The sequence below is a fragment of the Archocentrus centrarchus genome, chromosome 6, assembly GCF_007364275.1.
Source record: "Archocentrus centrarchus isolate MPI-CPG fArcCen1 chromosome 6, fArcCen1, whole genome shotgun sequence".
Taxonomy (NCBI): domain Eukaryota; kingdom Metazoa; phylum Chordata; class Actinopteri; order Cichliformes; family Cichlidae; genus Archocentrus; species Archocentrus centrarchus.
The window spans coordinates 6,946,694-6,960,438 of record NC_044351.1 but is presented as its reverse complement, the minus strand read 5'-3'; the positions used below and the strand labels follow the sequence as shown (position 1 = coordinate 6,960,438).

The following is a 13,745-nucleotide window of genomic DNA, read 5'->3' as shown; positions in this document are numbered from 1 at the left end:
ATGTATATATATATATATATATATATATATATATATATATAGTGTGTGTGTGTGTGTCAAATTTTTTAAGATTCTCTTAATGTAGTGCCGATAAATAAAAAAAGACAATTTTTTTGTTTGAAATTAGTTTGTCTGAAGTAGTGCTGTGCTTGACTTGGCTCTATAATTTTGTTCCTGATCAAATAGAGTTGGTAAGGTAGGCTGCCACTGTTTCTGTCTAGTTGCTCATAGACTTTTGTCATGGTCCTGGGCCGGTGGCCCAGTGTTTTGTGTTTTCTTGGATTTGTTTCAGTTATTTCTCTGATTATGTTTATTAATTTTCTTTCGTATTCTTCAGTTTCAGGTCTGCATCTCTGTCCAGTGTCTATGTGCGTGTTCCTTGTTTAGTCACTTCCTGTATTATTTTGACAGTCTTGTGTTCTCTGTGCTTTGTGTTTAGTTTTGCTTCCCTTGTTATTAGTTTCATTTGCTTCACCTGTTGTGCCCTGCTGTTTCCTCTTGCCCTGATTACCTGCTGTGTATTTAAGCCCTCAGTTTTCATCTGATCATTGTTGCGTCATTGTCTGTGTTGCTCCTTCCTGCTGTGTGTGTTTCCCAGTTTACGTATTCCCTAGTTCTCCCAGGCTTGTTTTGTGGTTTGGCCTTGGTTGAGATTTTGTTGTTTTGTTTATTTTCTCCTGTGAGCCTCAGCATAATAAAGCTGTCAAAGTTTAGCTCCGTGTCACGCGTCCTGCATTTATGTCCTACCCTTCCACCACACAGCCAAACCATGACAACTTTTCTCAGGTTCAATCTGGGACTTTGTTTTTAAACACAAACAGATGGCCAATGGAGTTATCGAATAAAGGTAAACCACATAAAGGCTGCTCCCTTATTTCCACAGTGGTTGCCACAGCAGATGGAACTGTATGAATGAATGAATGTCTTTATTGTCACTGCATGGTCTCGTAAAAGAAAAACTGTTACCAATCATACATGCACACACACTCAAACTCGTAACATATCTGCATGCTTGATTTGGCAAGAATTTTATACTGGAAGTTCTTGCTCATAGGGGGTCATCTGATTGTTGGGCCTTTCTCTGTATTATTGTTGGGTCTTTACCTTATAATATAAAGTGTCTTGAGGTGACTTTTATTTGGTGCTATATATTATACCAGGTAAAAGTTTGGACACACTCACTCATTCAAATTTTTGACTGGTACTGTAAATAAAATTGAATTGAATACTTCAATATTGTGGGTGGGGGTGAGGTCACTGAGGCTGTTAAACAACTCCTTGGTGGCAGGGCCCCTGGGGTGGACGAGATTCACCCTGAGTTCCTGAAGGCTCTGGATGTTGTAGGGCTGTCTTGGTTAACACGCCTCTGCAACATTGCGTGGAGATCTGGGGCAGTGCCACTGGATTGGCAGACCGGGGTGGTGGTCCCCATCTTTAAGAAGGGAGACCGGAGGGTGTGCTCCAACTTTCGGGGGATCACACTCCTCAGCCTCCCCGGTAAGGTCTATGCCAGGGTGCTGGAAAGGAGGGTCCGTCCGTTAGTCGAACCTCGGATCCAGGTGGAACAATGCGGTTTTCGTCCTGGTCGCAGAACGCTGGACCAGCTCTTTATCCTCTCAAGGATATTCGAGTGTGCGTGGGAGTTTGCCCAACCAGTCTACATGTGCTTTGTGGACTTGGAGAAGGCATTCAACCGTGTCCCTTGGGGTATCCTTTGGGAGGTCCTGCGGAAGTATGGGGTGTCTGGCCCGTTGTTGTGGGCCATTCAGTCTCTGTACAACCGCAGTGAGAGCTTGGTCCGTATAGCCGGTAATAAGTCGGATTCGTTTCCTGTGGGTGTTGGTCACCAATTCTGTTCATAATTTTTATGGACAGAATTTCTAGGCGTAGCCAGGTGGCAGAAGGCTACTTCCTTGGTGGCCTCAGAGTCTCATCTCTGCTCTTTGTAGATGATGCGGTCCTGTTGGCTTCATCAGGGGGTAGCCTCCAGCTCGCAGTGGAACGGTTCACAGCCGAGTGTGAAGCGGCCGGCATGAGAATCAGCACCTCTAAGTCTGAGGCCATGGTCCTCAGCCAGAAAAGGGTGGAGCACCCTCTCCGGCTCGGGAACGAGTTCTTGCCCCAAGTGGAGGAGTTCAAGTATCTTGGAGTCTTGTTCACGAGTGATGGGAAAAGGGAACGGGAGATCGACAGACGGATCGGGGCTGCTTCTGCAGTGATGCGGATGCTGCACCGGTCTGTCGTGGTGACGAGGGAGCTTAGTGTAAAATCGAAGCTCTCGATTTACCGGTTGATCTACGTTCCTACCCTCACCTATGGTCACGAGATTTGGGTAGTGACCGAAGAATAAGATCACGAATACAAGCGGCAGAAATGAGTTTCCTTCGAAGGGTGGCTGGCCTCTCCCTTAGAGATAAGGTGAGGAGTGCAGCCATCTGGGAGGGGCTCAGAGTAGAGCCCCTGCTCCTCCACATCGAAAGGAGCCAGTTGAGGGCATCTGATTAGGATGCCTCCTGGCCGCTTCTTGGGTGAGGTGTTCCAGGCATGTCCCACTGGGAGGAGGCCCCGTGGTAGACCCAGGACACGCTGGGGAGATTATATCTCTCGGTTGGCCTGGGAACGCCTTGGGATCCCTCTGGATGAGCTGGAGGAGGTGGCTGCGGAGAGGGAAGCCTGGGCTTCTCTGCTTAGGCTCCTGCCCCCGAGACCCGGCCCCGGATAAGCGGAAGAGAATGGATGGATGGATGGATGGATGGATGGATGGATGGATGGATGGACTTCAATATTGTTGAAATGGGAGCTTTACTGACCTCTTGAAAATTTCTGCTAAAATGTTGTTCAGTATCGTGAATGTCAGCTACTCCTAGTGAGAGGAGGGGCCTACCTGTACCTGCAGTAGTACTGTGTTATGTTGTGTGTCACGTGCAGGAGACAAAGATAGTACTGTTGGTATTGATACTGTTACAAATGAATATCTAAACTGATAGTTTTTTTTTTTTTTAGTATTGGCATTAGTATCTGAGAATCAATTTTGGACAAACCTAATATGTGAATAGCTTAATTTGTTCTCTTAATACAGATAGTTCAAAATGCTTTTCTTCTTTTCTCCAGAATTGAAAGATGGTATAATTTGGTGTCCTTAGAAGAACAACAGTACCAATCACTGTCACAAGGGCTCCTAAATGGCATACTACAAGTTGTGCCATTTGGAAAACATGAAGGCCACTCAAACTGGTGCTTATCCTTGCATAAACACTATTGTCTTGTTTATTTCATACAGAAATTGTGATGTACTTAAAATGTATTTCAGAATCCGTGTATCATTGTATCATCATTATTGTGACCGACATAGTAACTGAGTTACTCTGATTTCCATCCCTATCACTCAAAATCAATCAAAAATGAAAGCATTTAACTTCTCAATGTAAAGGTTGTCCCCAAAAGTCTCACTTACCAGCTGAAGTTGAACTGCAAACCACTTGTTACAAAAGGTAATCAGTACTCTAAATAGTTACTTTGTAACATGTTACTTCATCAAAGAATTGCATCAGATTGTACCGGTTTGTGAATGGGGTATTACACACTTTTCACTGGTCACATTAAAGGCAGCCCCAATCAAATGTAGCAGCAGCACCCATACCAAAATTGAGCTTCCTCTACTTTTCTGCATACCACAGTTTTTCTCTTTCAAAACTGGGGTCTTCCATGGAGCCCACAGCCATTCTCTTTTAGGGAAGCTTGTGCATGTCTGTGGGGTTTTTTTGTTTTGCTTTGTTTTTTACCATGCAAATGATCTAGATCAGTTTTCCTCTTATGGTCACATATATGAAGGGTGCAATGGCTTCATAGACCTAAAACTTTAACATTTAGGTTTCTTGTAGATGGTCTTCACCTTAACCTTGCATTGTCAATATCTTCTTCCTGTCTCCTTAAATGATCTCTCTCTCTCTCTCTTTTTCTCTCTCTCTCTCTCTCTCTTTCTCTGTCTCTTTTTCTCTCTCTCTCTCTCGCTTATATATATATATATATATATATATATATATATATATATATATATATATATATATTGCAGTAGGAGTCTTTCTGAAAGCACAGTGCAGAGTAGGTGCCTAAACTCTACTTCCAGTGAGGTAGATTATGTTTTACATTGGCACTGCATAAGACTTTGGATAATGTGACTCCTCTGAAAAGGCCAGCCTTAAATCCTCCCGGGTTCTGTGGAATAACTCACAAACGTGCAGGTTAAAACACATAACCCATAAATTGAAGAGGAAATGGCATCTCACTAATTTAGAAGATCCTCATTTAGCCTGAAAAAAAAGAGATTGTTGCTCTAAAAGAAAGCCCTCCATAAAGCTTGGACATCTTACTATTCATCATTAATTGATGAAAATAAGAACAATCCCACGCTTTTTTTTCAGCACTGTAGCCAGGCAAAGAGTGAGCCCTCTGCTGACTTGAGCATTCCTTTAGTTTTAACTAGTAATGACTTAATGAGTTTCTTCACAAATAAAATTTATCTAGATGCTCTTTCTCTGATTATCTTTCTGAGTTAACTTCAATAGTTACTTCCTCCAAACGTTTATTAGATTCCATTCCTATTAGACTGCTCAAAGAAGTCTTACCATTAATTGATGCTTCAATCTTAAATATGATCAAGCTGTCTTAATTAGTTGGCTATGTACCACAGGCTTTTAAGGTGGCAGTAATTAAAACCCATCATTTGACCCAGTGGGCAGCACGGTGGCGCAGTGGTTAGCACTGCTGCCTCACAGAATAACAATCTGGAAGGCCTGGGTTCAATTCCACCTTGGCCCAGGTCTCTCCCTCTCTCTGTGTGGAGTTTGCATGTTCTCCCCGTGCTTGCGTGGGTTTCCTCTGGGTACTCTGGTTTCCTCCCACATTCCAAAGACATGCATTTACTGGGGTTAGGTTAATTGGCTACACTAAATTGCCCATAGGTGTGGCTGAGAGCATGAGGGTGAAAGGTTGTTTGTCTCTCTGTGTTGACCCTGTGACAGGCTGGCGGCCTGTTCAGGGTGTACCCTGCCTCTCGCCCTATGACAGCTGGGATAGGCTCCAGCCCCCCCCCCCCCCCCCCCCCCCCCCGTGACCCTGAACGGGATGAGCAAAAGTGAATGGATGGATGGATGGCATTTGACCCAGCTGTCTAAGCCAATTAGACACTTACCTTCCTTTTTGCTCAAAAATTTGTGAAAGAGTAGTTGTAAAACAGCTAACTGATCATCTTCAGAGGAACGGTTTATTTGAAGAGTTTCAGTCAGGTTTCAGAATTCATCACAGTACAGAAAGAGCATTAGTGAAAGTTGCAAATGATCTTTTCATGGCCTCTGACAGTGGACTCATCTCTGCACTTGTCCTGCTGGACCTCAGTGCAGCTTTTGATACTGTTGACCATAATATTTTAGTACAGAGATTAGAGCATGCCATAGGTATTAAAAGTACTTTATCTATCCATGAAGTCAGATGATGCACATCAATTTGTTAAACTGTAGGAATGACTTAAAGACATAAAAGCATGGATGACCTCTTATTTTCTGTTTCTAAATTCAGATAAAACTGAAGTCCTTTAATCAACCCCACAAATCTTAGAACCATGGTGTCTAACCAGATACTTACTCTGGATGGCATTACTTTGGCCTCCAGAAACACTGTGAGGAATCTTGGATAATTTTTGACCAAGATATGTCCTTCAGTGCACATAATAAACAAATATGTAGGACTGCTTACTTGGATCCGCGCAGTATTTCTAAAATTAGAAATATCCTGCCTCAGAGTGATGCCGTAAAGCTAATTCATGCATTTATTACTTCTAGGCTGTACTATTGTAATTCATTATTATTAGGCTGTCCTAAAAGCTAACTGAAAAATCTTCAGCTAATACAAAATGCTGCAGCCAGAGTAGTGACAGGGACTAGAAAGCATATTTCTGCCATATAGACTTCTTTTTATTGGCTCCCTGTTAAAATTCTTCTTCTCACATACAATTCCTTGAATAATCAGGCCCCATCTTATCTTAAAAACCTCATAGATGGAACCGTGAGGAAGTCCATAATTAACCTTGGTGTGTGAAGAAGAATCTGCATTTACACCAATCAAGCATAACTTTATGACCACTGACAGGTGAAGTGACACAGATTATCTCTTCATCATATCACTTTTTAGTGGGTGGGATATATGAAGAAGAAAGTGAACATTTTTTTCTTCAATGTTAATGTGTTGGTAATAAGAAAAATGGGCATGCCCATTGTTGCGGGCCATTCAGTCCTTGCACAACCACAGTGAGAGCTTGGTCCGTATAGCCGGTAATAAGTCGGATTCGTTTCCTGTGGGTGTTGGACTCCGTCAGGGCTGCCCTTTGTCACCGATTCTGTTCATAATTTTTATGGACAGAATTTCTAGGCATAGCCAGGTGGTGGAAGGCTTCTTCCTTGGTGGCCTCAGAGTCTCATCTCTGCTCTTTGCAGATGATGCGGTCCTGTTGGCTTCATCAGGGGGTGGCCTCCAGCTCGCAGTGGAACGGTTCGCAGCCGAGTGTGAAGCGGCTGGCATGAGAATCAGCACCTCTAAGTCTGAGGCCATGGTCCTCAGCCGGAAAAGGGTGGAGTGCCCTCTCCGGCTCAGGAACGAGTTCTTGCCTCAAGGGGAGGAGTTTAAGTATCTCGGGGTCTTGTTCACGAGTGATGGGAGAAGGGAACGGGAGATCGACAGGCGGATCGGGGCTGCTTCTGCAGTGATGCAGACACTGCACCGGTCTGTTGTGGTGAAGAGGGAGCTTAGCGTAAAAGCGAAGCTCTCGATTTACCGGTTGATCTACGTTCCTACCCTCACCTATGGTCACGAGATTTGGGTAGTGACCGAAAGAATAAGATCGCGAATACAAGCGGCAGAAATGAGTTTCCTTCGAAGGGTGGCTGGTCTCTCCCTTAGAGATAAGGTGAGGAGTGCGGCCATCCGGGAGGGGCTCAGAGTAGAGCCGCTGCTCCTCCACATCGAAAGGAGCCAGTTGAGGTGGCTCGGGCATCTGATTAGGATGCCTCCTGGCCGCTTCCTGGGTGAGGTGTTCCGGGCATGTCCCACCGGGAAGAGGCCCCGTGGTAGACCCAGGACACGCTGGAGAGATTATGTATCTCGGCTGGCCTGGGAACGCCTTGGGGTCCCTCCGGATGAGCTGGAAGAGGTGGCTGGGGAGAGGGAAGCCTGGGCTTCTCTGCTTAGGCTTCTGCCCCCGCGACCCGGCCCCGGATAAGCGGAAGAAAATGGATGGATGGATGGGCATGCCTAAGGGTTTGAGTGAGATTAATAGATTGAGGGCCAGATTGTGATGGCTAGATGACTGGGTAAGTGCATCTCCAAAACTGCATCTCTTGTGGAGTCCGTGATTCAATGGGTCAGGCCTGTTTTGGCAGCAAAAAGGGATCCAACACACTATTAGGCAGGTGGTCATAATGTTATGCTTGATTTGTGTATGTGAACAAAGTAGAGAGATTACACAGAAACTCTGTGGCATGCCTCTGCCCAGAATTAGCATCTCTGCTTTAAATGTTTGGTTACTGATCTGGATTTTTTTTTTCCTCATTTGTCTCCAGCAGGTCTCCAGAAGAATGTGAAGCTGTAGCTGTAGAGACTAGAGACTTAGAAGTGACCTTACCACAGGAACCTGTACTACAGGAAATCCTTCGGGTCACTGCTTATAGGTGGACCTGCCTGCCTTGGTCAACCCTGCCCTGGGTGAAGGGAGATTCCACGCTCTGGTCTATCCTTCCCATATTACACAGCCTGTATCTTCGTCTGACTGACTACGGGATAATATCACCACTCCCTTTTCCTGCACCTCTACTTACTGCAAAATGGCGAGGGGTTTGAAGCCCCCAACTGTCTACAATCACTGCTTCCTCTCTCTACTGATACTAAAGAGCTGGTGGCTGCTAGGTTCCACCTCCCAGAAGCTCGCTGTGTTGGCAGACTCCCAGCAGGGCTCACAAGAGTACACCCATTCAATCCGCCTAGATGGTGACATCATTCTGGGTGGCTTGTTCCCTGTGCATGCCCGTGGTGAGAGGGGTGTGCCATGTGGTGAGCTGAAGAAGGAGAAGGGCATCCATCGACTGGAGGCTATGCTATTTGCCATTGACCTCATCAACAAGGACCCAGACCTGCTGCCCAATGTGACACTCGGAGCACGAATCCTGGACACATGTTCCCGTGACACCTATGCCCTGGAGCAGTCACTTACTTTTGTTCAGGCACTCATTGAGAGGGATGGCTCTGATGTTCGCTGTGCTAATGGAGAACCGCCCATCTTTGCCAAGCCAGATAAAGTTGCGGGTGTCATCGGGGCATCGGCCAGCTCTGTATCTATCATGGTGGCAAACATCCTGCGACTGTTCAAAGTAAGAGAATGCTGCATTGATTCCTTGGAGCTTTTTAAGGCTGATGCTCGATTTTAACTGTGATCTGATGCATGTTTAGGTTAGGTTTGGGGAATGGTTGTAGGTTGGATCAGACAGCGGAAGTTTGTGGTTGTTGCTTGGTAGTAGTTGTCATGATGAATGACAAATTAGGCTACAACAACACAATGTAGTACTTGGGGACTTTGGATCACTTATTGTTTTACTCAAGATGACTGCTATGATATCTACCTGCTAGATGGCATTTATACACTGTCACTCACATTAGTGGTTATTGATATTTCTGTAATGGCAGCTCTTAGAATTAGAAAGCTAATTTTTGTTGTCTCAGATATAATCTTTAAAATCATTATTTTGACCTCATGGTTGTTTTGAAGGCTTTATAAATTAAAGGACATTTATAGCCATTAAAATGATAAAAATTAATCTTCTGCATATTTTACTGAGAATCAGTTTAATGAAAAAAATTAATTGTTGAGATTATGTAAACATGCTCACCTCTAGACAGAATTCTTGTCTCAATCATGGAGTGTATTCCAATGGCTAAGTCAGGTTGTATAGCAGTCGATGGGAAATACTTTGATCAGTTTATGGTCTCCATCTCTAGTTTCATGTCTTATCTAATATAAAATTATTTGGGAAAAAGACACCCACTCTATTTGTAAGATTAAGCTTAAAACTTTCCTTTGTGACAAAGCTTATAGTTAGGGCTGGATCAGGTGACCCTGAACTTTCCCTTAGTTATAATACAATAGCCCTAAGCTGCTGAGTATTTCTTATTCATTCACCTTTTTTCACTCATGTGTTAATACACCGCTCTGCATTTAATCATTAGTTATTATTAATCTCTGGCTCTCTTCCACAGCATGTCTTTTGTTCTGTCTCCCTCCCCTCAGCCCCAACTGGTCACAATAGATGACTGCCCCTCCCTGAGCCTGGTTTTTCTAAGCACAGTATTTTTTATTTATTTTTTTTTAATCTCAGTTTCTGTCTTTAAATAACTTTGGATTTTTTAAACAAGTATTTTCACTTTGATTCTATGACTTGTTATTAACATTAGGAACTTTTTCCCTAATTTTGCAATATGCAAGCTACATTTTGCAGCATCTTGACTATCCTGAGCCTTGGCCATCTGAGCATCCAGATCAACCAAAGGACCTCAAGCCTTTAGAGTCTCCTGTGCTTGTGGACCCAAAACCTGCAAAGTTTCCAGAATCAGCAAAACCTCTGGCTCTGCCACCTGAGCCTGTAGGTCCTGGGCTGCCCGAGTCTGAGCCTGAAGTACCTGAATCTGAGCAGCCTAAACATGAGCCAGTAGTTCAGCCTCCATGGCTGACCCCAGAGCTGCTACATCTCTTCTGTCTAGCCCCATGGACAAGCAATGAGTTTCTGGACTGTCAAGTTTTATTTAAATATTCGGTAACGCTTTCTTTTAAGGCCCGCCCTTAGGCCGTAACTATCCTGTAAGTAAATTTTAGTTATGTTGAATTACACCGTAATTATTTTTAATTATGCCGTAAGAAAGCGTTACCAAATATTCTGATTGATTTTAGTTTGCTTAGGGTTTATTTTTCCTTTATGTATTTTTCTTGGTGTACTTAGTCACATTCTTAGTTCCTGGTTGTATTAGTTTAGGTCTTCCCTCAGTGTTCATCCTCTGTCAATTCTTTTATATTAAGTTTATTTGTGTTTCCTCATTTAGTTATCATTTCTCACTTCCTGCTTAATAAGTTGTTCTTTGTGCCTTGCTCTTCATTTTGCTTCTCCTCATCAACTGAAATTTAGTTAATCTGTATGTAGTTTTACCCTGTTTTCTCCACTTCCATGATTGCTCTTCTGTGTATAAGTAGTGCTGTCTTCTCATTAGTCTTTGTCAAAGTCTTTGTTTACATGCCCCTAGTGTTTTCTGTGTCCATACCCAGGCAGTCATTGGCAGTCACTTCAGTAACTCACCTGGGATGTGAAGAAAGTTGATCTTAGTCCCACACACTTCATGTCACCACCAGTTGTTGTACCTGTAGTTGCTCGAAGTCGCTGAATATCCTTGACTTTCTATGACCTATGGCCACCATGTCACTGTGAATTGCTTTCAGTGTGGACGTAGCTCAAGTTTTATCCTCCCTCACAGCTGGATACAGCATACATAAAGTTGACATAAAAAGTTGATCACAGCTGTTGCCTCATTCTCTGCAGCATGTGCAGACAAACTGTGTCTGAAGGCAGCGAATTGCTGTGCACAGCAGTAGACATATTCCACAGTGTTAAATTAGTCATGAGCTGTATGATTTGTGTGTGTGTTTGTGTGGGTCTATGTGTGTTAGAACCCAACCAGCTTAATGAGGATGGAAAGGCCCAACAACATCGCTTATCTAAAATTAGCTGGAGATGCCTCCAGGGGTGGTGGAGGAGAGGGGGGAGTGGTGATGGGAATAGCAAGATTATGCTGATGCAGAGGTTTCTTCACCAGTGCTGTTTCATCCTTTAGTTACAGTCAAGACATTGACAGACAACAGGGATGATTGAAAAGACTAAGCATGCTCTCAGTTAAGATACTATGATAGGCACTGATACGCCATCAGACATCCATACTCAGATACTGCATCCAGGTAGAGTAGTTTTTAAGTCCTTGACTTTTTAAGTCCTTGACTTAAAAACTGGGTGCACCATTTCACAAAATGAACATTTGAGATATATCCATGGGGTGTTTGTAAATTAATTTCTATGACATTGCCCATTGTTTTGTGATGTGCTGATGTAAAACCTAAAAAGTGTATTTTCCCATCACCATTTGATGTTTTGAAATCAGATTTGATGACTGAATGTGCTGCACATTTGTAAGTGGCAGCTTTGCAAATTGAATATTATGTTGTATTCAATAAGACTTGACACTAGCAACTCAGACTCAGAGAAATTGTTTACTGATGTGAAACATCAATTTACCCTAGGGTCCAAAGAATTCTGTATAACCTAACATCTTTTTTCAAACCGCAACCTTCTGACCATTAGAGAAGACATGCAGGTGTAAGAGAGGTCTTGTTATCAGTAGTATCATTTTACTGACTACATAGGGACAATGGGAACACTCCTGTGAAACACTTCATTCTGACTCCTGTGGCTATACTGGTCATACAAGATCAGTCTTTTAATTCTTTTTTTTTTCCCATGCAAAAGGTCTGGTCCTTTTTACAAAGGTCAATATGTATTGCTATTGTGAAGGTTTTCTTGACTTCATTTTCTATGTCACATAATCAGTTATTGCAAAAAATTTGCCATCAATAGTGGCTTAATTACTGGATTGTCATGACATGTGCTGATCTAATTCCTTCTCCACAGAGGGCAAAACATTTCTTGACTGTACAATCTTTCCCCCTTTGCAATATTTTTTCTCCAGAGGTTAAATTTGACATTTTTAGCCCCTCTGTTGGCAAGAATAAATTAATATTCCCTTTCTTGATTGCAAGGAGATTTGCTGTAAATAAAAGCATTCTCCTACCTCTTCAGACAGTAAGAGGTGAGATACTCGATCTGAAACTGTGATATTCTCTCAGTCCATTTGCATAGTACACTGCGCAAAAACTTAAAGGGACACTTTGAAAACACATGTGATCTCAATGGGGAAAAAATCAGGCTTGCTAATTATACTGCTATGGACTGGGTGTGAATGTGAGTGTGATTGGTTATCTGTCTCTCTGTGTTAGCCTTGCAACAGGCTGGCGACCTATACAGGGTGTACCCTGCCTCTCTCCCTATGATAGCTGGGATAGGTTCCAGACCCCCGGCTACCCTGAACAGGATAAGCGGAAGAGGATGGATGGATAGATGGATGGATGGATGGACTGGGAAAATGTGTTCCCAACAAACTCCTTCACATTGAATTTTTCAGTGAGTTGTGCAAATAAAATAGATTTCACTTTATTCTGCACTTTTTTGGAAAAAAATAGAGACAAATTAAATAGAATTTGCCCTGCGCCAGAGAACCAATAATCAAATCCAGTCTATATCAAAGAGAACAAATGTAGAAAATTGTAAAGAGAGATGAAAAAAATAATTTAGTGAAATTTTAATACTCACTCTTTGTGGCTGCAATGAGCCTGTTTTTCACTGCACAGCTTTTCAAAACAAGGTTGCAGGAGTGATACCACCACTCTCAAGTCATGTTCAGTGGTCAGCCTAGATCTATACTTTGTTTTCAGTGAGGCAACACCAGAAAAACCCATCTCACAGAGACAAGACGTGTCAAAGGGAAGCAGAATACCCACAGCTCTTTGTCCTATGAGTGGATGCTCCCTCTCCACACAAAGCCAGAACTCCATGTCTGTGCAGCAAACCTCAGCCTGAGGGTGGAGTCAGAGGTCATCCTGATGAGCTGGTTTATTTCAGCAGAAGTGAAATCAGCAGGTGCCGCTGCATTAAACTGATCTCTCACTTAGTCATATTGAGCATTATTGTTTCAGAAGAACTGAAAAAAATGCTCACAGAAAAGAGATGTGCTCTTTAAGACATGGGATCACTGTGCGAGGTCTCAGTTCATTTACTTCAGCAAATTCATTCAGATTCTCAAAGGAATAAACATTTCCTTCATCAAGTCACCTGCTATACTTCGCAAGTTTTTGAGTGAATGCACTGATTTGATGTGAGGAAGATGCTTGGCTCTGCCTTGAAACTGAAGATTTGAATTGTTAAGCTTTCCAAATATATTACTGAGACAGGCCAGCTTCATCAGAACGTCTTCATCACTAAACTTGCTTGCAACTTCTTGCATGCGTTCCTCCTCCAAAAACATCAGAATTTCCTCTCTGACTGCAAAGACCTGCGTCAACTCTTTATCTTGTGAAAGCAAACTTGCCTCCCTGTGAAACAAAATGGCTACATGCTCAGTTTCCATCTCCCCACAAAGTGTGTAGACCAGTCTCACTTTAAGGGGTATTGTTTTGATGAAATTTAGCATGGTAACAATGTTGGTTAAAACTGTGTTGAGTTTGGGGCTAATCTGCCTTGATACAAGTGCTTGTCTGTGTATGAGGCAGTGCGTCTACTTCACATTTAGCAAGATTCTCTTGATAAGTGCCAGCAACTTCTGTTCCCCTGCTATAGTTTGTGCATGATTCATGCAAACACTTACACAGTTCTCCAATTTCAGATCATGTTCTGTAAGATAACAGTCAAGAAGCTTAAAGAGCTTATTAGCAGTTGCTCTACTAGGGACATACTTGCAAAATAGCAAATCTTCACACAAGGACTTTGACACGACAAAACAAACATTAGCAATAAAAGCAATAAACAGAGCATAGTTGACACTATATCTAAAGCTAC

At 42.9% G+C, this 13,745-nt stretch overlaps 1 protein-coding gene across 1 annotated transcript in view; it reads left to right on the top strand.

Annotated features, from left to right (window-relative positions):
- Positions 1–7,694: 7,694 nt before the first annotated feature.
- LOC115781267 (metabotropic glutamate receptor 8-like) overlaps positions 7,695–13,745 on the top strand; it is a 290,231-nt gene continuing 284,180 nt past the window's right edge. The window contains exon 1 of the mRNA XM_030730834.1: positions 7,695–8,414. Within this exon, the coding sequence (XP_030586694.1) occupies positions 7,872–8,414 (543 nt within the window). The 5' untranslated portion in view covers positions 7,695–7,871. The remainder of the gene's footprint in view (positions 8,415–13,745) is intronic.